At 40.6% G+C, this 27566-nt stretch overlaps 1 protein-coding gene across 1 annotated transcript in view; it reads left to right on the plus strand.

Annotated features, from left to right (window-relative positions):
- The window catches only part of LOC126175761 (probable helicase with zinc finger domain), a 166564-nt gene that overhangs the window by 6453 nt on the left and 132545 nt on the right, over positions 1-27566 (plus strand). Inside the window, exons 2-3 of the mRNA XM_049922733.1 lie at positions 10464-10830; positions 27245-27442. Of these exons, the coding sequence (XP_049778690.1) occupies positions 10464-10830; positions 27245-27442 (565 nt within the window). The remainder of the gene's footprint in view (positions 1-10463; positions 10831-27244; positions 27443-27566) is intronic.

Below are 27566 nucleotides of genomic sequence, written 5' to 3' on the forward strand. Positions count from 1 at the left end.
ACTGCTTCTGGCCAGAACACATACAGTATATAAACAGCTACAGAACATTCCAGTACAATTTGTGGATACTTCTAGAATGTACTCGAACCGAATATAGAAATTAAAATTGTACAGTTCAGTTGAGTTTTGAACTCACGACCATCCATGCAACAGTTTAGTATCATACACCACAATGCTACTCAGCTTCTTCTGCGACATTGCTCCCTCCTTAAGAGAGCAGCGTCTCGGTGTTATGTCCTCCTAGTCCGGGAACAAGTCATCGGCCCTTCATCCTCCGACTCCCGATGACTGATGTTTGTCCTGGCAGTGATCTTCTTAGAACTTCCTTTGCTGCTATGCTCTTCGTCACCTTTCCACTTGTTGTCTGTCACTGGAGCTTCAAATTTACCCTGGGTTGCAGGATCCTTATAGGGCTTCATTCGAAGGACGTGGACCGTACCTGTGGGGGTCGAAATCTTCAACTTCATAAGTAACATCAGACAACTGTCTTACAACCTTATAAGGTCGAAAATAGCACCTGAGGAGCTTATCAGAGAGACCAGTCTTCCGAACAGAAGTGAAGATCCAGACGAGGTCACCAGGCTGGTAGACAACGGGACGGTGGCTTGTGTCATACCTGTGGTGATAATTCTCTTGAGCCTGCAGCGTGTGGAGTAGACCTAACTGCCGAGCTTCCTCAGCTCTGGTTAACACCTAGCCAATGTAGTCATCATCCACGTCATCAGGATGCAACGGAAACACAGTGTCCATCGTCGTAGTCGCCTCACGCCCATGCACCAGGAAAAATGGCGTAAATCCTTTTGTGTCTTGTTTGGCGGTGTTGTAGGCAAACGTCACGAAAGGTAGCATCTCATCCCAGTTGCACATTGACGAACATTGACAGCATGTCGGCTAAGGTCTTATTAAGGAGTTCAGTAAGCCCGCTAGTTTGCGGATGGTAGGCAGTTGTCATGTAATGAGTAATGTTGAACCGACGGTTTATCTCTTGTCACAAGATTAGATTGAAAAACTTTCCATCAATCTGTAATTAATGATCTTGGGGTACCGTGTTTTAATACAATGTCTTCCACAATGAATTTGGCTACCTCAGATACTTCAGCTGTTTTCATGGCTTTTGTAATGGCATAACATGTCACATAATCAGTGCAAACAATAATCCATCTATTGCCACTAGCAGATGTTGGAAATCATCTGAGGAGGTCAATCCCAACACGCTGCAAAGGCGGTCGGCTGGTGGAATTGGTATGAGTCGGCCAGGTGGTTTCTGAGGAACTGCCTTTCTCCTCTGGCACTCTTGACGGTGCGACATATGGTGATGGACACTCCTAAATAAACCTGGCCAGAAAAATCTCTTGCGGATTCTATCGTATGTCTTAATAAATCCTAAATGTCTCGCCTTAGGTGTGTTATGGAATTTCTGTTGAATATCTAAGCGCATGTGTTTAGGAATCACTGGTAGCCATCTCTTTCCAAATGGATCAAAGTTTTTCTTGCAAAGTAAGCCATTAACTGCCGTAAATTGTCCTTTCACATCCTCTGACCAATTTAAGGCAACCATAATTCAAGATATCTTGGCGTCCTTCTTCTGCTCAGCAGAGAGATCACTATCTTCATCGAAGCCTTGATCATCTTGCACAGGGTTTCTTGAGAGGCAATCGGCATCTTGGTGTTTTCTTCCACTTTTGTACACTATGGTAATGTCATACTCTTGAAGACGTAATGGCCACCTGGCGAGTCGTCCTTTAGGATCCTTAAGACCTGTCAACCAACAAAGTGAATGACGGTCTGTAACAACTGTGAATTGCCTTCCATAGAGATACTTTCGAAATTTGCACATGACCCAGATCACAGCAAGACATTTTCTTTCTGTAGTTGAGTAGTTTCTCTTGACTTTTGTAAGTGTCCTAGAAGCATAGGCTATAACCTAGTCTTTTCCACTGGAACTTTGCACCAGAACAGCACCTATCCCATACCCACTGGCATCTGTGTGTAGTTCTGTAGGTGCTCTCTCATCATACAGACCAAGTACAGGGTCAGTCGTCAGAGCTTTTTGCAGCACATTGAAATAATCTTGTTGAGCACCACCCCAGATAAATTTAGCATCAGCTTTTAACAACTCTTGGAATGGCCTGGCTTTGCTACAAAAGTCTTTAGTAAAACAACGGTGTTAAGAACATAATCAGAGGAAGCTTCTCACATCTCTAATACTTTTAGGAATAGGAAATTCCGTTATAGATCTCACCTTTTCTGGGTCTGGCCACACACCTTCATTTGACACAAGGTGTCCAAGTATTTTGATTTCTTTTGCTCCAGAGTCCACAAGATCTTGGACTGATCGGCCATCCAGGAGGATATTAACATAGTTTACTATCATTTTTGTAGTGATCGGCAGTGGAGGATTTTTCTCTTCAGTGGCCTCACCTCCAAGGAAGGTCGCACCCTTTAGTTTTCCAGGTTGCGATGGCTAGGTGATTGGCTGGAGCTTCTAAACGGCGATGGAGACCTTGATCGGCGTGTTGGGGAGGGTCCTCTCCAGCTGCTAGCTTGCAGCAATGATGACCTAAGTCGTCCTGACCCACATCTTCTTGTTCACCTTCATTGTTCCAGAGTTGGCGTCGGCTAAGATTGGTCTGCTGTCTTCTGGCATGGGCATCATCAAATATCTGCCGCCTTTCTTGACAATAGCGCACCACATGTCCCGGTCGTCCACAGTGGAAACATACTGGCTGGTTATCCTGGGTCCTCCAGACGTCAGTCTTCCTTGGTGCCTAAACAGGTTCCTCATGCGGCATTGTAGAAACGTAACTTCACCTGGGTTTTGACTTTTTCACCGTTTTAAAGGGAAATGAAGGATGAGAGATTGGGTTCAGTGTCTGTGACTTCTTGAAGCGTCTCGGTTTTTTGCTCGCCATGCAATCCAAGTGCCTTCTGAACTTCCTCTATCACTATCTGACGAAGAACATTTATGAAATCAGTTGCTTCCTCCATCACAGACACAGATAGTACATTTGGAAGCTGTCCAAACTTCTTGCATGTAATTCTTTTTTGATGCATTGTCTTGATATACTGGCACCATTTTATGAAGTCGTCTGCTGTCAAAACCTCCTTCAGGAGTAGGGCTTGATACATGTCCTCAGCAACACCCTTCATGAGATGTGCAACCTTATCTTCCTCCTTCATTCTAGAATCTACTATTTTATACAGCTCCAAGACGTCTTGAATGTAGTATGCTGTAGTTTCTCCTGGACGGTGTGCCTTGCATTTTAATTTATCTTCAGCCTTGCACTTTTGTCATTGGGTGTCGCCGAAATACTTGCTCAGTTCGGCCTGGAATACTTCCCAGCTTGTAAACTTCTCCTTATTGTTATCATACTATTGCTTGGCAGTTCCCTCCAAGTAAAAAATATGTTAGCCAAACACACGGTGTCATCCCATTTGTTAAATTTGGCTATACGCTCATATTCCTTCAGCCACTTGTTTGGATCTTGGCCATCGTCATCAGAGAACGAGGAAGGATGTCTCGTGTGGTGGCACACAGTTGCTGTCATTGTAATGTCCTCTTCTTCTCCTGTCTCCAATAGATTGTGATGTGTTGAATATGGCTCAAACTCGGGTTTCTCGCCACGTAAACAGCAGCTCTGTCGTGGCCTGATGGGAGCCACTGTGTTGTCGATAATGCGTGCTATCACAAGTTCCGATACCCAGCATCTCCACCAGAATAATGTCATATAGAAAAAGGTGTAATTAGATGAATGACGAACACTAACTTCACTTAACAAAGGTTTATTAAGCACTTGCACATACAAGAGCACGGAGTGAACTACCTCTGGCCAGAACACATACAGTATACATAGAGCTACAGAACATTCCAGTACAATGAGTCTTGATGTTTGTGGATACTTCTAGAATGTACTCGAACTGAATATAGAAATTAAAATTGTACAGTTCAGTTGAATTTTGAACTCACGACCCTCCATGCAACAGTTTAGCATCATAACCACTACACCGCACTGCTACTCAGCTTCTTCTGTGACAATATTTCAACATAACCCAGACATCATACTGTACTTTGCTCACATTTGTTGACTTCACCATCTCACACTTAAACTCTCACTACGACGTGCACTCCAAAAAATTATAAAGAACAAAACTGAGTATTGTCAGTGTTCTATTATATTTTTGTTCTCTTTTCGACACCTTGCTCACATTGAGACAAAAGCATGTCACAAGTACGTTGTCTCTGTTAGCTGATATCTTGTTGCAAAAGAAGTGCTAGCACTGCTCTGAGATAGAGTTGCTAGCTGTCGTTCATTTCAAATATATGCTTAAGTTTGTTCATTTAAGAAACAATTCCACATTTATGGATACAAAAGTTGAGAATATTCACAGATTTTACACAGACATGAATTATACTTGATGGGGATTCCGAATTGCCCCTTTGAGCACATCATGCAAACAGCTCTTAAGCATAATTTGAAAATACTGTATGATACATTTTACTTTTTGGAACACTTTTCCTTCTTGCTCATACTGAAACTGTCACAAACTTTGCAGCCACATTTGGTGAAGTTGTTTTTCAGTAACTGGTATTTTTCCAGAAAACTGCCTACCATCAAGTATATTTGGTGCTTGGGCTAAGCTAAGACTGGAAATGATGAGTTTCTTGAATTTAGTTGCCTTTGCTGCAAAATAATTTCTTATATCTACAAGGAAATTGCAGGCTGTACACTTCTGAAACAGTGTTAGCAATGCCAATCGCAGAAAATCGAGAGATGTTATTCCCTCCATTTGAACTGCATTCAATTGAAAAATCAATACCTAGTCATCAAAAAGTGCTTTTCATATTAGTGTATGGAAACTATAACCCCATATTACACTGATTTCATTTTCATAACTAGATCTTCTTTCAGTTGCTTTGATATCCATTGCTAGATTAGCATGACATGTTGATACATCTAAACATCTCTTGTGTGTGACTTTGTTCCAGGCAGAGCTGATTCTTCTACTGCAAAAATGTTTTTCCCCCTGTCTTTTTTTGTCTCGTAGTGCGAGTTATGCATTGTGTCATCTTAAATTTGTGCAATGGAACACATCATTAACAGATAGTAATGGTCATATATTCATTATAAGATTTGGTGAAATAATCTGCGTGACAAAAAAGTGAAGCAATCAAAAGTCTTGGACAGATATCAGCGTAACTTTGCAGAAGTGCACTCCATCAGCAGGTATTTAAATTATTAGAGTTGCAATTCCCTGTGGCAGGTAGAACAGCTACCAGTATGTGACAGTGTTTTTTGTGTTTAGTGTTGTTACCATGTCTTGTAGGGTATGGAAGAAGCTTGAATAGCTTCAAATGTTGAGTGATCAATGTGAAGGACATGGATGAAGTTTTGTGAGGCAGCGTTATCAGCACCTGATAGAGTTTGAAAAGGGACCATTGTGTTATTTGTGTTTAGTGTTGTTACCATGTCTTATAGGGTATGTAAGAAGCTTGAACAGCTTCAAATGTTGAGTGATACATGCGAAGGACGTGGACAATGTCTCTTGAGACAGCGTTATCAGCACCTGATGGAGTTTGAAAGGGGACCATTGTGGATCTCTGGATGGCCAGCTGGTTGAATCATGCAATATCCAGATTTTTGAGGCATTTGGTTATGACAGAGGCATAATGTTGGACTACATGCGGATTTGATGGCTGGCATACTTGGTGGTAAGGTTCCAGTTGACCATGTCTGACCACCACAAAGAAGAATCTCTCTCTTCTGTACCAAGCACATCATAACCCCTTCACATTCATGCCTGTGATCTGAGGCCAAGTAATCGACATCCTGCTACATTCTGCATCATCCCGCACCATTAGTCAGGAGACTAGCAGCAAACCGGATTAGGGAATTCTGTTCCATGCATAAGCTGCCATTAACACGACACCACGAATGGCATTGTTTGGATTAATGCCATGATTGGGAAGCATGGACTGCTGATGAATTGAGTTTGGTAATGAATCATGATTCAGCATTACCGGATGTGATGGTTTTCGGCAAGTACAACTGTGGCTTGGGGTGAGACCTGGTTATTCCAATGTTTTGGAGAGGCAGAGTGGTGTTACTACTTGTGTCATGGTGTGGGATCCATTATTTGTGACTTTGGTCATGGCTGACAGTGATTGAAGGAACTCTGATGCCACAACAAAATGTCACAGGTGTCCTGCGTCCTTGTATGTTACCTCTCATTTAACAGTATTGTGCCAATTTTCAACAGTAAATTGCCTTGGGAGAGGGTACAATGGCTTTATGACAGCCTTCCTTTATGACAACCTTCCTAACCAGTGCATGCATTCAGGCTAGAGAATGTGGTGTGTCATAATGATAGGCAAGCTAGTACTGTCAAGTTCTTTGTATATTTGACTTGATTTTGTAATCACTGAAATAACACCACATGCCTCTCAATTCATGAAATTTCATTTCTTCCTTCCCACATGGGTGCTTCACTTTTTTTTTGTCAGACAGTGTAGTTCATGGGCAGTCCATAGAAAAGTACCATAACCACTAGCTCCTGTGGCATTTACCGTGCAGTTATCTCTATCCTCAGCATATAGCCAGTCAAAGAGTTTGGCAAAAAAACTTTGACGTACAGTGTTTATCTGGTTCATCATTCAATTTGTACTGTGTGCCAGACCAAGATTTGAACCCGGATTTCTGCAATTTGTCGGCTGTGTGCCATCAGTTATACTGTCAAAGCATAACTCGTAGACCAGTTCAAATTTTCAGCTTGTCACTGGTTACTTTTCTTAACTTAATTCATTATTAAATATATTCAAGAAACGAAGGAGAGATGAAATTCAGACAATATAGAAAGAAGCAAAATTTAAAAAATTTATTCTTATCATTCTAATTACAAAGAATATTTTTCATTGTTGAACTGCAATATTCAAATCATACATATATAATCTATACATGTATATTCTCCACAAACTACTGTACTGTTCTTAGCAGAGGGTATATTGTACCAGTGCTAGTAGCTTTTGCTCCTTTTCCATTTGCTTGTGGACAGAAGGGAGAAAGGACAGTTCTAGATAATTTGGTTTTTTTGAAAGGTAATTCCTTTATGGTTACAAAGAAATCCTCCATTTGGATTTATCTGTCAAAGTTCTTTTACTATAGTGTTCTGAACTTCTTTATAATTTATGGAAAATTTTTTTTAATCAATGCCAGTCCATAAAATTTTGCTTTTGATTTTTTTTTCCCTGTTGATTAGTACCATATAGTTCTACATTCCCAGAAAAGGAGAGCTTCCACTTTTATATTGAACAGGTCTTATGAAAAATTGAATTTTTTGCCATACATAAAACATGTTTTATCATCACATAACAGGCTCATAAAAATCAAAACCTAGCCTTATTTAACATGACTTTAGTTTCGAAAAATGAGTGACAGAGACTCATTTTTTAAACATTTTAAATGGTTCCAAAATGTATTTGAAAGGTCCAAAGGCATAAATGTTTCAATTTATACAACTTCTGTGCATTCTGTTTTGTACTGAAAAATGCCAGTCAATGTGTTCCACTGCTTCAGTATCTTCCATTGAGATAGTGAAGCCTTCCTGTTGAACCAATAGGAACTGGAACACTTACAATCTTCAAAACATTGTGAACAGGAAGTGAGCACTGATGACATTGCTGCTGTCCTTCAGCAGGAAACCTATATCCAGCAACTGGTCCATGTGGTAGCATAAAGTTCACTACAATTTCGTTAACTCATAACTGGAGTCTATAATCTCTGCAATCCACCAGTCACAGTCATACACACACACAACAAACCTCCCCCTTATCAGGTTGTAAAGCTGAATATTATCATGCTGTTTCTGAGGTGTTGGCCGAACAAACAAAATTTCTTCTTTCTTGCCATTTAAAGTGTATGCAATATGAGTTTGCCCATCACTTTGAGTCCAAAAAGGTGTCTTCTGAATTGCTTTCGCAGGAGTAGTTTGTTTGGACCAGTCTTCTTTTTTCTGCTCATGGAATTCTTCAATTTCCTCTTTGGACAAAAGAATGAGGACACTGTGCATGTGTAAGATTTCATGACTCTCGTAAAATTGTCAGCATTCTGAATCACAGCTGTATTTGGCCTGGAGAGATTATGTTTTGTAGCGTGGTGCTTCAGCAGGCTTCTTACACCATCACAAGGACTAACACCTACCTCTGTAGTTGACTGATTCAGGGTATTTAATTCTTCCTCTATTGATGCAAAATCTGTATCATCTGCACAATGGGAGGCTTCACCTTGTTCAGATACTATCATTGTTGTTATTCTGTCAAAACATTTAGAACCCAAAAAGTTGCCACTGGAAACATCTTCACTTTGAAACAGTCTTCAAATGAGAACTTATTCCCAACATGAAAAAAGTCAGTTTTTTTTTGTTTGTCTTATATATCACTCTTCTATGGATATGCAAATAGTCAGCACATTTCACTCTTGTGTGGCCCCAGTCAGAAGACATTTCAAACAGTCCTTTTCACAAAACACCCTGCAACTGTGTCAACTGGCAAATTCCTCACGAAAACACAGAACTCGCAGGATGGTCTCGGATTTCTCAGCAGCCTCATCAGTAAACAAATTAGCACTGAACAATTAACAATACAGAAACCTGCAATGAACTAAGACGACAAAGAAACTGGCAAGAAACTACAACAAAGTGTAAGAAATATCAGCGACAATGAAAGTGAAAAGAAGTAACTGCAACAAAGGAAGTGATAAGAAATAACTGAAACAAAGACAATAGAAATAAACATTGTAACAAAGTAATTAAACAACTTCAGTGGAGACATACATTACCCTTGAAAGTTAAAATGATTTTTTTAAAATAAAACCTGTCCAACTGAAAAGTGGAAGCTCTTCTTTACAGAGAATATAGTACTACATGGTACTAATCAACAGAAAAAATCTAACTTTTCTCGATTGGCATTTTGAAAAAAAAAAAAAAAAATTCTGTAAATTATAAAAAAAAAATCTAAAGGCAACAGTAAAAGAACTTTAACAGATGTGTCCAAAGGGAGGATACCATTGTAGTCATAAAGCAATTATCTTTCAATAAAAGAAAACTCTAACAAAATATCTAGAACTGTTACAGTCTCTACGCATACACATATTCAGAGTACCAGGTAGAACAACTGGTGGAGCGCGTAAACACGTTCAGAGCACACAGGGACAGGTACAAAGGCGCACGCGTTAACACGTCCAGAGCAGTTAAAGGGTTAATGAGTAGGCTACAGGTGATTGGCTGTGGTCTTGGTGGAGGAACCATTCTGACATTGCCTGAATTGCTTTAGGAAAATCTAAATTGAAGCACAGGGCATGGGCCTCCATCTCTTGAATCTGAGGCCAGTGTCATAACAAATGTAACACATGTTCAGTTTGATTTTAGACTGTGCTCTTATGCTGTCATGTACAAGACAGGAAAGAATGCACATGTAAACAACTCCAGATGACTTCAAACAGCACATCAAGGAAACTTACTGCTCTCTCATCCATAGGCAATGTAGAAAGCAAGTTGAGTTGTATATTCAGGAAAATAGGCATTCGTTTGAACACCCCATGTAAATGTATGTCCCCCACCAGAACATCCATTCAAGCACAGCCAATTATGTATGTACAGCATGGTGTATCTACCCCCAAAATTTTGAATATTCACAGTTCTAATGTTTTGTTTAAAAAATTAGAACTCATTACTGTAACACTTAAGAAAATAACTAAATAAGCCATGATCACAACTCCACAGAGTGAGTAACATTTTCTAGATTCACTCTAAATAAATATTCCTTGCGCTTATTATTTTGTAAGTTGTAGAGGACACAACCTTTTCTGAAACACCCTATATGCAGAAGAGATTTTGGAAATCAGTTATGGAGAGTAAAAGCAAAAGAAAATATGCTAAACAGTATCTGCTTGTTGGCTGTGTGCATCAGTGTGTTTGCAATAGATTGTGCAAAAATGTAAAATCCTGAGCAAATGTCAACCATGCATTTTATTCATCATCATTGTCCAAAATGAACATGCACTCAGTGTGTAATGACAACCTTTTTGATGACTCATTAAATTTTGCTGCTCCTCCTTACCTTCTTCTTCTTGAACTATAAACAGTTCTACAAGGGAAGACTGCCACTCACAGTGTTGAGAGTAGACAAGCACATAAACTAGGTTTGTTTGTTGACTGCTTTAGCCATTGAACTTTTATTACACACACACACACACACACACACACACACACACACACACACACACACACTATTTGGCATGGGTGGGGGAATAATGTCATTTGTGTGGCTCTCTCATGCTTAGTGCTGTTTGTTTATCAGAATAAAATAAAAAAAAACTTTAAATAACAAAATATTTCTTTTTGGTGTCTTATTTTTCAACAGGTGCTCAGAACCATTAAAATTAAGGTTTTTGTTGTTTTTTATGTCTTAGTGCCCTCGGCAGTCAATAAAGAAAACAGCAATGACCAGAAAACGGCTTGTAGTTATTGCTGTCTCAATTTCCCTGATCGAGCTGCACTGCGTGCTCATTGCCAGACACCTGCACATCAAACGGTTATCATGTCAGATGAAGGGAGAGACTGGCAGTTTCGCCCACCCCCACGTGGTTTTACAGCTGATACTTATAGTTTATGTGAAAGTGGCACACACTGCCGCTATGGTAACCAGTGTGTGGAAGCTCATTCTGCCGATGAACTGGCTGAATGGCGGGAGCGGTTTGAATATCGACGGATGAAGATACAACGAGCCTGTGAGAAGGAACTTTTTGGAAAATCATATACAGAGCAATTACTCGAGAGGTATGATGTCCTGAATTAATGTAGTTCATATGTATTTCTTTGCTTATAAATTTTTTCTGTGTGCTTTATCATGGCAGATTTATGCTGCAAAATATCATAGGAGTCTATTTTTGTAAGCTGAATCATGACCACCTTTCGCATGTTTCTGTATGAGAGAAGAAATCGTGTCATTTGTCACAGGTCTCTATCAGTAGAGTGAAGATACTTGTGTTTTATTTCTTAACTGAGAAACGTCTGCACATATTAGCAATGTTGGATACAGATTGATTATACTACTTCAGCTGTGACACTTCAAACTACTTTCTTTCTGTGCTATTGTGTGGGTTCATTGCCATTATTTAATTGTTTAATGCAGTGTACCCAAAAATTTAAAACCAAATAGATTGGCAGTTCTTTGTTAGTCAGTGAATGTTCTGCACAGTAAGCTCACAAAAACTTGATTTCAACTTATTTCTTCATACAGGCCTTTCTTTATGAAGCCTAGTGTGACTTGACGAAATAGCTCAATATGAAATTAAAATTTTGATAACATATCAAATTAATCTGGATAATTTCAATACGCAAGTTGTGAAATTTGTATCTCTCTGGTTACCATTTTTGTGTTGATCTACTGACAGACTGTTTCTTCTTAAGATACATGATCCTTTCTTTACACTTAGTGTGCAACTACAACAAAGTTCAGAGCAGTGATCACAACAGTGGAGACACTATTGTACTACCAGACACAAAACAGTTATGTCATTTTTTTTAAATATTCCAGAGTGTGTGCAGCAGTTAAGTTACATTGGATGAGTCCAAAGGACCACCAGTAATATTTGGTAAGTTAGTGGGTCATCTTTGATGGGAAACTAATTTTGTTTATGTTTAAGCGAGTTTCTACAGGTAATCAGACTGTCGCTATGTCTCCCAATTCTTTTCCTGCATCCACTGCATTGTCCACTTGCTTTATCCACTCTTTCTGCAACCTTATCTGTATTTTAAAATGTGGATTACATACAAAAAGCTTCTCTACCCACAGCCTCTATTAAAGTGGATCCAAATAATCAAGCACGTAACATATTGGGTCTGCCATTTCCTCTAAAACTGGCTTCTTCCCCTGTTTCGAATTCTACCTTTTAATTTCACTATTGCTGATTCTCTTTAATTGTAACACTCCATTATTTCTCAAAGTACCTTTATTGTGTTAAATTTCTACATTTTACGCACAGTGTTGTTTTTATTTTCATATGACATTACAGGGATACACTTCTTGACAGCACAGTGTATTGCGTTTCTTATTCAACTGAGAAAGACAGTGCTATATTTAAGATACTGGACTCGCGTTTAGGAGGATGAGAATTAAAGTCTGTGCTCTGATATTTAGGTTTAGGTTTCTCAGTGTTTCCTTTAATCGATTAAGGCGAATTGGAACGCCCTATCCCGACAGTGTTAAATTTAGTTACTTGGCTTCCCTGTATTTCAGGAACCACTGTAGCCATTGACATGAAACTTTTACAGGACATTAAACTGTATGTTCTGAGTCTACTGAATTACAGTAATTGTGTTTCAGCCACTGCTTTCGGAAATACAATATTTTAATTATACATATCATTATGATCTTCTTTTAGTTCAGTAGTCTCAGGATATGTATGTTATTACTCCCAGAAAATTTGAATACTCTACTCGAAGTGGTTTCTGAGATTTAGAGAAAAATGGAACAGAAAATGTAAATTTTCAGGAACGGCTTCTAAAGTTTCAAGAGACTGTAACTCACTTAATATATGCTTAATTTTTTTTTTGTATTTTTAGTCACCATACTGTATATCATCCTCTTGACCTTTTTCCAAGTTTTTTCTTCTTTCTGGACTCCTTAGTGGCCAACTGTGCTGCATACTCTGCTCTATCAATGTGAACCTTATCCATCCGTTCAAGTTCTCTGATGCAGTTTGCTGTAGGACTAATTCCCATATGCTGTAGCACTTTCACCCCACCAATGTTGCCATCATTAAAAGCAATAACAGCATCACTGAACCCCCACTTTAGTGTCTTCATTCCAACAAAAACATTTTTTGGTAAGGGAGTCCATATAAAATTAATGAACGACTCATTGGGATTTTGAGTCTGACCTTGCACACACTTCATCAGTAATTCAGGATTTGCCAGGTCTCTGTAAATGAGTTTTATGATATCCATGACTGCTGCTGGGATGGAATGTTTATGGCTGCATGAACTGTTTGAGTACTGGGCATTGCGATAATTGCACCATGAATCGTGTTCGGGAGGGCAAAGGTGGTGTACTGATTTTTCATCAGTTGACAGCATGTGGAAGAAGTTAGCCCATATTGCCTGCTCTATTTTCAACAAATCCTCAGTATTAGTTCTAATGGTCATCCAATAATACTGCTGGAATTCATCAATCATTTTGTCTGTCGGCATGCCTCTTACGGTTTTACCATCAGAAAGTCTCTTGTCTCTCAGACTTTTTTTCTATTTCCTCAGGCTGGTGCCCATCCTCTTCTGGGCATGACCAACACATTCCAGTTTGTGATAACCTTCTCACCATAAGGCTGAGTGGCTACTACATTCCCCCCTTTCATTCACAAATTGACTAAATAGCTGCAGAGGCCTCCATACCACCACTTGTTCCGTCACAGATATTCCCTTCTTCATTCCCTGATTTACACTTATAACAGTGTTTGGTTAAAATCTGGAAATCTATTACCTTTCCAGAATCCACACTGATCACTGTAGCAACAGAATTCTTAGAACTGTAGCTGTGCTTCTGCTAGGTGCCATCAAACACTACTGGTATGTCAGTCATACCATCATTTATTTCAACAGCTTCATTTCCAGCACCATTCATTGGCTCACATGCAACAGATTCCACAGCAGCTTCAATAAATCCTGCATACTTGTCCATTTTACAAGGTGGGTGTGGCATATTCATCATGGCACACATGGTTTCTGCTGCAGTGTGTCCTTTGCCAATGGCTCTCAATCATTAAAACCACCTAACATTTAGGCTACTTCAAAATAATTATCTTTACGTTAATCAGAATTCCAAAATGAATGAGTATATTTACAACTGGCACAATTAATGATAAGTTTCCTGGCTAGTCCATTTGATACCTCAGTTTTCATGTAAACTAATTGTCCCTCCACATATTTTACAACACACACCTTCATCTAACAACCTTTTTAGGATGTATAAATCTATCAGAATATAACCTAACCTACCATTTACATCACTTTCATTTTGAAAAAACTGTCTATCACAACGCTTTTTTAATCTTCGAAGCACTAATGGGTGTTTCTCTAGAGACTGATGAGTTTGCCTGTATTTCATTGTCTGTAACTTCACACGCCACATGTTGAACACAGTGTTTCCATTTATTCGAAAATCTATTACCATGAAACCTGTGTTTCTTGAAAACTCTTCATTTTGGCACCATACTTTACTTTTTGAGAGATATACCAATCTATTCGTCACTTTTCCTCGGAAAAGCATTAGCACTTCGACATACAACGAGTGTTTACACTATGAAATGATACGATACTGTTTTTGATAGTGCTACCAATACAAACACGTAATTTAACCATTATAACACAGTAATCCACAGCCTTCTATATAAAAAGTTACCGATTTTATTAGATCTTGAAGTAATCCACATAAAAATTTTAACATTTTCAACCGGTGTAGAATCATATTTAAAAAATAAATAAATAAAATACTTCCCATGTGAGTTTATAAGTGATATATATCATTATATTTGGAAAATTGCAAATTTTATAATGAGATAAAAATCCGAAAATGTGAAAAAAAAAATGTTTTCCATTCTAACTACCCTTAAGATGACTGTTAAGATGGCACTCCTGAAAAAGAGGTGAATGCTTTTGTTCCCTCTCTTTGTCTGTTACGAACTTGTGCTCCATCACCAATGGCCAGATCATTGATAATGTGGTAAAAACTTTATTTCACTTGTTTCATGCCTTATTTTATGTATCCTGTGCCTTCCTGAAATAACTATATTGCATTAGGTATTGGTTGATAAGTTGTGAATATTCTTAATTTTGCTTTGTGTATACTAGCACCCAAAGTTAGTGTTTGCTGTTATGTCTGAATTACGAGCAGATGAGACACATTCCATGTTGCAGATTCATATGAAATGCCGGTAGCTTAGACACAAGTCTCTAATTACTAAACAATATGTAGAGCAAATTGAGATAATAATATAGTGTTATGAAAATCTACAGAATGCTGAACAACAAAGTGGATGTAGGATAAGGAAACCTAAATTTGTTTCTACTGGGAAGGACCTTAATGAGAAGCAACACAACAAAAGTCCTGTCTCAGGGTAATTGTAAGATCACATTTATGTACACTTTCATGGAGAATTTGCAGTCATGGAAATTTATGGCTAGTTTGCAGTTGATAGAGTAGAAAAATGTTCTCTCAGAACAATCCTAGGCCTTTGCTATATCCTTTCTTCCAGATGTGCTGTTTCAGCCTGGCTGCATTTCCTCCACCCTGCCCCTCCCTCCCTATCCTTGCTCCTTCCCCATTGTCTCCTCCTTCCCCCCTCTCGGTGTTCTGATTTATGTCGTCCTGGCTATCGACCTAGTTCCCTGTATTGCTTGTAATTTTGTTCCTTACCTGCCTATTCTTTCGTCCTTTTTGGCGTTTAGGTCCCCACTTCATATTTGACCTCCATTTCTAAATTTTCTGTTTTTAGGGTGAGCCATTTGAACTCCCTTCCTAGTGTCTACGGTGTGGCTTTCTCTCTCGCCCCTTTCCTTCCCCACCATAGCCTCCTCCCAACCTGCTAGATCACCAGCACTTGTAGCCAGTCCGTGCAGTGGGGCCGTTATGTACCCATCTGGCTGAGCCTCATGATGCCACAGGGATCACACTACTGATACCAGAGCAGTTCGTTCCCCATGTATGCCAGGGTGTGGTTGCTTGTCTTCCTGGAGCATCGGAATTTCTGGCAATGGCCGCCATGCCAGGCAATTCTCGCTGTGGCTGGATGGTGCCCATGGTGAGAGCCCCTGATTGGAGTGGGTTGTATCAGCACGGATACTTGGTGCATGAAGCGTATAAAGCTGCAAAAATCTGACTGTTCTCAAGTGGCCATCCCTACAAATGGTGCTGGACCATTGAATGCTGCTTCATGTGACCCAGCTGCCTTCACTTTCCTGTCTACACCCTGGGAGGAGGGCCAGGCTCACTGTCTTGGGATGAAACTCTTTCCCTGCTACCTTGTCTGCACTAGGACGGAGGGGGACACATTCACCACCATTAAGTCATTGTTTTATGTGGAGTTGAGGACAAGTTTGGTGAATTGGAGTATCTCAGTAGGATGCAGTTGTGCTTCCTGTCGATCAAGCTTCTTCTGCCACGCAATCTGCAGCTCTTCTTGCATATGGTTGTGTTGGTAATGTTCCAGTGTCTGTTGCTATCTGAATGTGGTCCAGGGAGTGATTTTTCATAGGGACCTCATTCTGCAAACTGATGAGGAACTCTGGGCTAATATGGAGTGATGCGGCGTTCAGTGTGGCAGAAGGGTTGTAAAGGTAACTGCACGAAACTTGTGCCTTCGTTCTGGCTTTTGAGGGAAATACCCTCCCAGAGAATATCAAGGTTATGTGCCACAGATGTGATGCGAAGCCATACATCCCACCACTCATGAGGTGCTTTCGGTGCTTGCATTTTGGGCATATGTCTTCCCTCTGTACAGCGGACCCTTTGTGTGGTGTCTGGGGACACGAAATCCATGACGGAAGCCCCTTTGTTCCGCCACCCATGTGTGTCAGTTGTCATGACCGCCACTCTCCAGACTCACCAAATTGCCCTGCTTACAAGAAAGAAAAGAAGATCCAAGAGTACAAGTCCCTGGATTGCCTATCTTGCTGACACTTGCCAAAAGTATGATTGACTCCATGGAGTGTTGCTTTCTTCAACTTTTGCCTCTGTTACATCCTTTCCCATTCTACGTCTTCCTTACCTCAGCTCCATCCCCTTCTCCCCTCCACTTCCCCCTCCCCCTCCCTTGCAGTTCCCAGGACCTCCCCCCCCCCATCTCTGGGAGCCACTCCCCCTCCCTCACCAAAGAAGTGCACCCCTTCCTCGGCACCTGCCAGTGTGATGGGGCTCCCCTCCCTCTCAGGACCCCTCCATCTGGCGTCTCTCAGGCTGGAAGCCTACTACCACAGCTCACCGTGAGACACACCATATGTGTGTCCCAAGGTTGCCAACTTTCTTTCGGTTCTGGATCTTGAAGATGCCTATTCTCCCTCTGTGCCCGGCCCTCCTCCACCTCTGAAAGAGAAGAAGAAGCAACATAAGTCCCAGGACAAGGCTCCTCCCTCCCCCAGTGTCCCTAGAGATGCCATCTTCCCCCTCGCAACCTGAGTCTGAAATTTTACGTATGGATGTCACCCAGTCCTTGTCTGTGTGACAAACAATGGCTGAGTACATGACCTCTGACCTCCCCTCTGCTTCTTTATGTCTAATCTGGCCTCTCACCACATGGTAATCCAGTGTAATTGCAACGGATACTATCATCACCTACTGGAAATACAATGCCTCCTTTCTTCCTATTCTGTGTTCTGTCTTGTTCTTCAAGAAACACACCTCTGTGATGACAACTCTCCAACATTTCATGGTTATTGGGCATTGTGTTGGAACCATGCTGGCTCCGAGATAGCATTTGGAGGAGTCTGCGCTTTGGTTCATGCTGATGTCTTTAGTGACTGGACCCCCTTCCTACCAACCTGGAAACGATAGTGGGGGGAAGCCAAGGCCATCCACACGAGTGCAGGAAAGTTTCTGCTGACGTTCTTATTTGATCAAGATGGCCCGCTTCTGATTCACTTTCTGCAGCACGGGACAACAGTGAATGCCCAGTGTTACTCACAAACCTGGACCACCCTTCGCCAAGCGATCAAATCAAAACGACCAGGCAATCTCACCTGTGGGGTCATTCTGCTCTACGACAATGCATGGCCTCATATGGCCAACACAGTCATGGCATTCCTGCAGAAATTCAAATGGAAGGTTCTCGGTCACCTTCCATACAGTCTGGACCTCTCTCCCTGTGATTACGCCATTTTTGGTCCCCATAACAAGGCGCTGAGGAGCAAACGAATCACCTCGGATGAAAACGTCCAGCTGTACATGCACAACTGGTTAACATCGCAGGCCCGGGAATTTTATGAGACAGCCATTCATCGCCTTGTGTTACAGTGAGACAAGTGTCTCAACAGCCAGGGTCAATACTTCTAACATACAGGTACGGTTTCTGCAATTATGCCTGCGGCTCATTTCTTTTTGGTTGCCCCTTATAGTTGTCCACGTCTGTAAGGCCGGGAATAACCCAACATTTCTTGACAGCTATTGCCCGATTAGCCTGACAAACATACTTTGTACACCGCTTGAGAGGATGGTTAGCTTCCGATTTTGTTGGGTACATGAATTTCAGGGCATTTTGTCCCAATATCAATTTGGCTTCTGGACAGGACGATCTCCAACTGACCATTTTCTCAGATTTGAAAGAGCAACCTGATGGGCTCTTACTGACCATCATCACCTTGTCGCGTTCTCCTTCAACCTCCATAAGGCATAAGACACAGTTTGACCCCGTCATCACACTCTTCCTCGTAGTCATCAATGAGCTTGTAGCCTCTCTTGGGCATCTGGTTACTCCAGCATTGTATGCCGACAATTTTTGCATCTGGTGCAGCTCCCACTCAGTAGCATCTGCTGAGCACTGGCTCCAAAGTGCCATCCGATGGGCCTCTGCATGGGCTGTATGCTTTGGCTTTCAGTTTTTTCCCTCCAAAATTTGCGTTATGGTTTTTTGTAATTGACCCGTAGTACACCCCGATTCATAACTTAATTAGGCGACCAGCTCCTAGATGTTTTAGCAAAGTTCTGTTCCTTGGGCCTTATTTTTGATAAAAAAGCTAATGTGGCCGCCCCATATTTGTCACCTGAAGACTATATGCATACATAAGCTTAATAATGCTCTCTGCCGTCTGGCCCTCACATAATGGGGTACAGACTGTGGTGCTCTTCTCCAGCTTTACCGTGCTCTGGTCTTATCCAGACTAGATTATGGTAGTCAGGTTTATGGCTCAGTGGCTCCTTCCACTCTGAAAATACTTTACCCTGTTCACCATTATGCAGTACACCTGGCTATTGGAGCCTTTCGCATTAGCCCCATTGACATTCTCCTTGCAGAAGTGAGGATTCCCCATCTACGGATACAATGGAGCCAACTCCTGGTTTCTTATGTGATTGCCATTCGACAATTCCCTGACCATCCCATCTCCATAAAATCTCTCTTTGTCCAAAAGTCGAATGACATCTGGTGCACTACTGCTATCAGGAATAAACTCCGCACAATCAAGGAGACTACTACAGTTTGGCACTCTTCCTTCTGCTCCTCTCAGAAGCCATCCGCTGATAATGCCGTCTGTGCGTTGGTCATACCAGGCTGACCCAATATTTTCTTTCATATGTAGTCTTCGAGATTCCTTAATTTTAATATTAGCAGGCAATTCGCTTTCCTCTGCGAAAGTGGTTTTTATTTTCAGATATAAGATTTTGCTTTACTCCTGGAGCAGGGGCAGAGTGGTCGTGGTTGTGACCACTCTTTGTGTCTTTTCGGTCCACTTCCCCGTGGAAAGATCACACTTTTTTCCAGTTTTTATGTTTTGTCTACTCATTTATGTCTTCTGTGTGTGTTTTAACATCTTTATTTCATAATTTGTCTTCTCTGACTGGATCCTTCCACTTTCAATTGAGCCTCTCTTTTCTGTGAGTAAATTTACAATTGTGGGACTGATGACCTCTCCGTCTGGTCCCATAACCCCTCTCAATCAATCATTCAGTTACAGTGAACTTTGATTTTAAGTTCTATGATTTTATGTTCGTGGTTCTACACCATAAACATGTAGCCCCTTTGAAAAACCCATAAGATCAGTGCTAAAAATTCCCCGATTTTACATTTCTTTCTAGTACAGTTTACCTCAGTTCTAACTTCTTACTTGACTTTGTCCTGTTTTCTTGCTACTGACATTTGATGTGACTGAACGAGTTACAAATGGTTCAAAAGACAGATGGTTCACACCATGGGTTGTTATGGAGTTATGGGAATATTTTAGGCCATTGTGAGGGTGGGGTTGTGAGAGAGGAAATGCTGCATTAATCTATGATCGATGTTGCTAATACAACTTGCAATACTTAGCTTCACCACGCAATTATGATACAACTACTGCTTGGTTGCAGCGGTAATGGACACTCTATACAAAGTGTTCCAGACCGAGCCAATACGTGATGAAGGGGGCAGCCACCACCTTTCCTTGTGCCACCTGTAACTTGGTCTTATCTTTTTGCATGTAATTCTGATGTAGTGTGTTCAGCAACAGTATCAATCGTTAAAATTCAAACCCAGAGTCTCGAAGAATATGCTCAGTTATAATTGTCGCCCATTTCCGTCTAGTGAACAGTTATTGGCTGGTGAATTGTTAAGTCACCCAATAGCCAGTGGAGTCACCACAGCATACTTGCCAACTGGATGTGTGAACGGGGAGTGGCCCTTCAACAACGGGAGTAAAGGTAGGGATGAAAGCATTTTGTGAAGTGCCGAAAATATACTTTTTGTGCAGATGATTATGTGCTATGATGGAGGTGTCATTTGGAAATAGAACAAGGGTTTTGCGATAGTACATTTTAAAGACTTTCCTGTTCACACCACATACTGCAGATCATAAAGATTGGCAGCAGAGATAGAGGGCATGAAGCAAAACTGTTGCACCTGAACTTTCTTTCAAATTTACATTTTCCACAGTGTAGAACAATTCACAGGTTGTGATGTCAGTTGGGGAAGTAAACTCATTTTTTCATGTCTCTGTTTCTCTCTTCACGCCTAAAATAACACTTTAATGGTGGTGAGCATATGAAGTGCAGCTCATAAGAGAAGCATTAAGCAATAAAAGCAGTGGTGATAATAAAGTATGTCATTAAGCAGATGTCCACAGTTATACACTCCTGGAAATTGAAATAAGAACACCGTGAATTCATTGTCCCAGGAAGGGGAAACTTTATTGACACATTCCTGGGGTCAGATACATCACATGATCACACTGACAGAACCACAGGCACATAGACACAGGCAACAGAGCATGCACAATGTCGGCACTAGTACAGTGTATATCCACCTTTCGCAGCAATGCAGGCTGCTATTCTCCCATGGAGACGATCGTAGAGATGCTGGATGTAGTCCTGTGGAACGGCTTGCCATGCCATTTCCACCTGGCACCTCAGTTGGACCTGCGTTCGTGCTGGACGTGCAGACCGCGTGAGACGACGCTTCATCCAGTCCCAAACATGCTCAATGGGGGACAGATCCGGAGATCTTGCTGGCCAGGGTAGTTGACTTACACCTTCTAGAGCACGTTGGGTGGCACGGGATACATGCGGACGTGCATTGTCCTGTTGGAACAGCAAGTTCCCTTGCCGGTCTAGGAATGGTAGAATGATGGGTTCGATGACGGTTTGGATGTACCGTGCACTATTCAGTGTCCCCTCGATGATCACCAGTGGTGTACGGTCAGTGTAGGAGATCGCTCCCCACACCATGATGCCGGGTGTTGGCCCTGTGTGCCTCGGTCGTATGCAGTCCTGATTGTGGCGCTCACCTGCACGGCGCCAAACATGCATACGACCATCATTGGCACCAAGGCAGAAGCGACTCTCATCGCTGAAGACGACACGTCTCCATTCGTCCCTCCATTCACGCCTGTCGTGACACCACTGGAGGCGGGCTGCACGATGTTGGGGCGTGAGCGGAAGACGGCCTAACGGTGTGGGGGACCGTAGCCCAGCTTCATGGAGACGGTTGCGAATAGTCCTCGCCGATACCCCAGGAGCAACAGTGTCCCTAATTTGCTGGGAAGTGGCGATGCGGTCCCCTATGGCACTGCGTAGGATCCTACGGTCTTGGCGTGCATCCGTGCGTCGCTGCGGTCCGGTCCCAGGTCGACGGGCACGTGCACCTTCCGCCGACCACTGGCGACAACATTGATGTACTGTGGAGACCTCACGCCCCACGTGTTGAGCAATTCGGCGGTACGTCCACCCGGCCTCCCGCATGCCCACTATACGCCCTCACTCAAAGTCTGTCAACTGCACATACAGTTCACGTCCACGCTGTCGCGGCATGCTGCCAGTGTTAAAGACTGCGATGGAGCTCCGTATGCCACGGCAAACTGGCTGACACTGACGGCAGCGGTGCACAAATGCTGCGCAGCTAGCGCCATTCGACGGCCAACACCGCGGTTCCTGGTGTGTCCGCTGTGCCGTGCGTGTGATCATTGCTAGTACAGCCCTCTCGCAGTGTCCGGAGCAAGTATGGTGGGTCTGACACACCGGTGTCAATGTGTTCTTTTTTCCATTTCCAGGAGTGTAGTTTAACCACTTTTGGTTTAATTCTACACATTCATCAGTTTTTGCTTTTTTCTGGGTGAGCACAAAGGGTGATGTCTCAAAAAATGTGTGTTTTGAACTTTTAATTTGTGGTCATAGCATGTCCAAAAATAGCTTGATTACCATGAACCCAGAAACCAGTTTAAATTTTTTGATGAGTTTGTACTTGCTGTTACACATCTGTGACTTTTTAAGAACTGATGAAATTCATTACCACAAATTATTGTATGAGTATTGTATTGTGCATTTAATTTCCTTCACTTACAGAGATTTTATACAAATTGTTGGAAATTATTGCGATTTTTAATCATATATGCATATTACATGTGTTTTTTCCTATATTTTGAGGGGTTTTAATATTTTCCTTGATTGCCGCATTTTTCTCAAATTTGTGTTTTAAAGTCTGACTGCACGAAAATGTAAAATAGGGATTCCACTGTATTTGTTTATAACTCATGCTAATACATACCACATTTGTGTTATTCTTTACTATAATCTGTCACTGACAGTGTGCATCAGTGTCAGGTATGTCATAAATGACAAAATAAATAAACACATGGGTAAAAAAACTTTGTTAAAATAACATATGAAACTCCAGTATGTTGATGCATGATTGTTACAGCTGCAAGCCTATTTATAGACTTAGAAGTTCACAAATTATGAGACATCCACGGCTGAGACTCCTGATCGGGATAGCATATTGCACTGTAATTCCAGAAAACATTGCAACTGTTAACCCTCGAGCAGGTGCGCAGCTTTCATAACACGAGCGGGTGCGCTGATTACTTTGTACACATGTAAAGAGTAGCTGGCTTTAGATTGCCAAGGTAGACATGTGCAAGCAAAATCACAGTTTAAACTTTGTTTAATTAAACAATGTTAAAATAAAGTTACATAATATGAGCCAAAGCATTGTCGTGTTTAACAATAATGAAATAAACTTTCATTAAATCACTCTGTTGCCACACAGACAGGTGTTACTGAGGCAGTAATGACCCACTTGAACCATTAAATAGTGCAATTCCATCAGATCCAAGCCAACCACTTATTTGATTACTAATTATCTTGCAGAAAACTGCCTATTGTGGAATTCTGCTCCTAGCTCGTAATCTGGGTCATTTTCTTGCACAGACTGTAAATTTTTTCCTCATCTAGCTCACTTTGTATTTTCTGTTACTGCTGCTCACTTTGAGCAACAACACAATTTATCACTGTTTTAGCTGAAGCAATAATGAAGGAATATCGGCTTGCAATTGTGAAACAACAATGAAAATGTCCAAAACCACTTCATTTGTTTGATTACTAATTATCTTGCAGAAAACTGCCTATTGTGGAATTCTGCTCCTAGCTCGTAATCTGGGTCATTTTCTTGCACAGACTGTAAATTTTTTCCTCATCTAGCTCACTTTGTATTTTCTGTTACTGCTGCTCACTTTGAGCAACAACACAATTTATCACTGTTTTAGCTGAAGCAATAATGAAGGAATATCGGCTTGCAATTGTGAAACAACAATGAAAATGTCCAAAACCACTTCATTTGTGGTTGGTGCACTCTGTACCCAGGCATGCCCACTCGAGGGTTAAAGTCATTATGATTGAAAGCCACTAACTGATACTGTGTCACATGGCAGCAACTGTAAGTGTTAGTCATGGCTCAGCATAACATATGGTTTTTGATGTGCTACAGTTTCATAAGTCTCTGCAGGATGGGCGTTCAATAGGAGCTGTTGTACAGAATCACAGACAAGTTCATTCCAGAACACATGATCATCTTTGTCAATTAGGTAAAGGTGCTGTGTACCTTGAGGAAAAAACCTGGGTGCACTACCACTAATCGGTAGTGAAGAGAACAAATAAAGAATGACGCTGTTGCATGCCAACCAAAACAAAGACGTTCTGAACTCAACCACCAGCAAGAGAAGTTATGCTGACCTAAATTTGGGCAAAGAAAGCATAACTGAGGAACAGTATGTGTTGTGAGGGACTCCTGTCTCTAGTGCTTCATACTTGCACCTTGTGAAAATTTTCCTTTGGCTTGCAATCAAAGTAAACAATGTAGACTTTTATGCATTGCCCAGTGCAAATATTGTGATGATCATATTACTTGTATTTGGTGTGGCTTCTGTGTAAACCTTACTTGCGAAACTCTTCTCCAATCAATTTCCATAGTTTTGGACCACTCTGAGAAGGGCTGGGTGGCAAGGAGTTCCGTTCTGAAAAGGAAGTATGCCATATGAAGTGCAAGTGCACTTTTTTTCCTATGGGAACTCAAGCACTTTATTAGTATTTGCAAACTTGCATTGAATGTGATGGAAATTATGATGAAAAAGGTACTGCTTTCTGCCATTTATGTACAGCAGAGAACATGTAAAATAATATACTCATTTTGGTTTTTATTTGATTCGTGCTTGGTATTTGACAGTGTTGATTTATTTGAATGAGTTGTTAGAGAAGACAAGCACATAAACATAAAACAAAAATAGTTAAAGTAATATCATTGCTCCATGCTACAGATGCAACAACGAAAAAGTGGCGCACCTTTAAAATAGTTCACTGAGGTAAATGCACCTATAAACAGTACTACCAAGATATCCAACATATCACAAGAAGTTGAAAACCCCTAAGTTTGTGCTCAGTCAGCATTCTTGCAGTTTTACTATGGAGGAATACAATTTTTAAGAATGTTAAAACTAAAAGAACAAGAAAGAATTTGTGTTTCTCTGATAATTTTTGAGATAGTGTCATGTTTCAGTAAAAGAATCCAGCTCTGGAACATGACAAATGATTAGTAGTCTTTTTCACATCAAAAAATGGTATTTCATAATGAAGCATATCAATTGCATAAAAAGTTAAAACAGGTGACAACAGTTTGATTGATTGCTGTCAGAATTGTCAGTTGATCTTTATATCAAAGGCTTCTGTGTCATTGAGGAACTCAGAACTTGCTTGCATAAAATTTGGGATACTGTAATAGGACCACAGTAATTGTTAGCATTTTAGGGCACAAAAAATTGCACTTGTAGAGCACTTTTGGATGACCGTTTCATTTGTTATGATCTCAGGAGAGTGCTGCTTCAGAATCAAGCCTTTGTCTCCTATGAATCAGTTTGGTTTAATGATAAATGCCTGTTATGGATGTGAAGAAATGAGAAGTAACAGTAATACACTGTGGCTTTTTGTAGAGATACATAATAGAGATTTAGTGGGTTGGTGATTATTTTCTCCTACAAACTTTGCTCTAAGCTACAAAACTTTATATAAATACAATTTAAAAATGGGTTGTAACTGAGTCTGTCAGTGATAGTGAGAAGCAGCGAGAATATTAAAAATGTGATGGTGATGCAGCAAATGTTAAAAGTGTTCAGTTGTTTTTCTATCATAGCATTATCCCTCTTCAATCATCTGATGACTTTCCTGGCAATGGAAAACAGTGGAAGCATTTTCTGCTGCTGTTAGTGCCTTGGTGAGTTGAAATAAGACGAACAAAGCAAGAACAGAAAAAGATCTATAAATAAATGTCACACAGAATATAACAGTACATATTCAAATAGAAATCACTAGGATGCTGCCAATCACTTCCTGCTTCCAATCATTTTCTGTGTAGATCCATCAACTTCAGTGCTTTTGCCACAACTTCATTATGTTTTACTGTTTGTTCCTAATACATCAGGAATTCCTTGTGGTGCTACATACATCAGTTTGTAGACATTTCTCCTTAACTAAATCAGATCTTTGTTAAAACTGTGTAGTATATGTTGTACAATTAGTAATGAGTAACAACAAATGTTCTTTTTATTTCCTAAATTCCTCGTATCTCAGTGACGTAAGTCAGTCTTATCTTCTGCAGTGGTCTTCATCTTCTGCAGTGGTCTTCAAAAAGTCAAGATCCACAGATACTCGTGTGCATGACAGTTATCTGCTTTTCATTCACAGCCATAGTCTTTTGTTTCCTTTCAGGTGTGCTAAATTCCCCTACAGAGAATGTGTTTGATGTTTTATTTATTCCTTGGCTTCTTAGGTTTACATCAAATAACAATTTTTGCTTATAACTTTTTAATTGTTTTTCACTACGCATTTCGGGAGTGACTTTCCATCAGGTTACATTTATTTATTTCATAATTCCTTGTGACAAGATGTAGATTCAGAATGATCCTGCTATACTTTCATTTGAATTCTTGAATGGCCCTCACCAACCATGGTAGTGCAGTGGTTAGCATGCTGGGGTTGCATTTGGGAGGATGACAGTTCAAATCTGTGTCCGGCCATCCTGATTTAGGTTTTCCATTATTTCCCTAAATTGCTTAAGGCAAATGCCGGGATGGTTCCTTTGAAAGTGCACAGCCACTTTCATTCACCATCCTTCTCTAATTCAAGTTTGTGCTGAGTCTCTAATGACCTGTCGTCAATGAAATCATAATCTCCTCCCCCTTAAATGGACCTCTAAATGCGTAGTGAAGAGCAAATAGATATTTTTGATTGCATCTACTAATTTTCCTCTTACCAATTTGAAACAGCCTTAGCATTTAAATGCTTGGTGCTTTGTGGATGTTTTCATTGTAAAGCTCTAATAACTATAGCTGAAGTGACTGTGTACAGTATTAAGAGTTTTCTGCTCATCAGTTGTGTCTTGCTCTGAAAAATCTGCTGGTCATCACTAACATGCCTGACATCACCACCATGTGTTTTAATATCTTAATTTATTTGTATTTAAGCTTTAATAAGTCTAAAAAAAATGTGTTGCTGATGTCTGTGCATATGACCATTTCGGCTATTTTGTCGTAATTGTTCACATTGTACTATGAAGGATATATTGAAACTTTTGTAACATGAAATTCTTCAATTTTTACTTTTCTTAATTAACTAATCAAATATACAAAATTTCTGAAGGTGTGTTGCAGTACATATGTGATATCACTTACATAGAAAATGTTACTACTGTTTCAGGTGGATACAAGCACCAAGCCCTGAGAAAGTTATGCGGGAAAAGTTGGAAGGAGTGGAAGATAGTTGTTCAGCAGATCTTATCACAACTATTTCATCAAAAGTTAGTCATAAAGAGTGGAAATTTGTGCTCCACACAAGCCAAAGGCTCCATGTCATTGCCCTGCTGCAAGATGCCCATCGAAATCATTTCTCCATCAGGTTGGTGTCTCAAGTATACTTAAAACAGTAGCTATGTATGAAAAAATCCTAGATAGTCTCATATAAAGCAGTTGATTTTATTATGCAGAAAATTTTTAGTACGTTACTAGGAAATGTACAAGGC

The sequence above is a fragment of the Schistocerca cancellata genome, chromosome 3 (genome assembly GCF_023864275.1).
Source record: "Schistocerca cancellata isolate TAMUIC-IGC-003103 chromosome 3, iqSchCanc2.1, whole genome shotgun sequence".
NCBI lineage: Eukaryota > Metazoa > Arthropoda > Insecta > Orthoptera > Acrididae > Schistocerca > Schistocerca cancellata.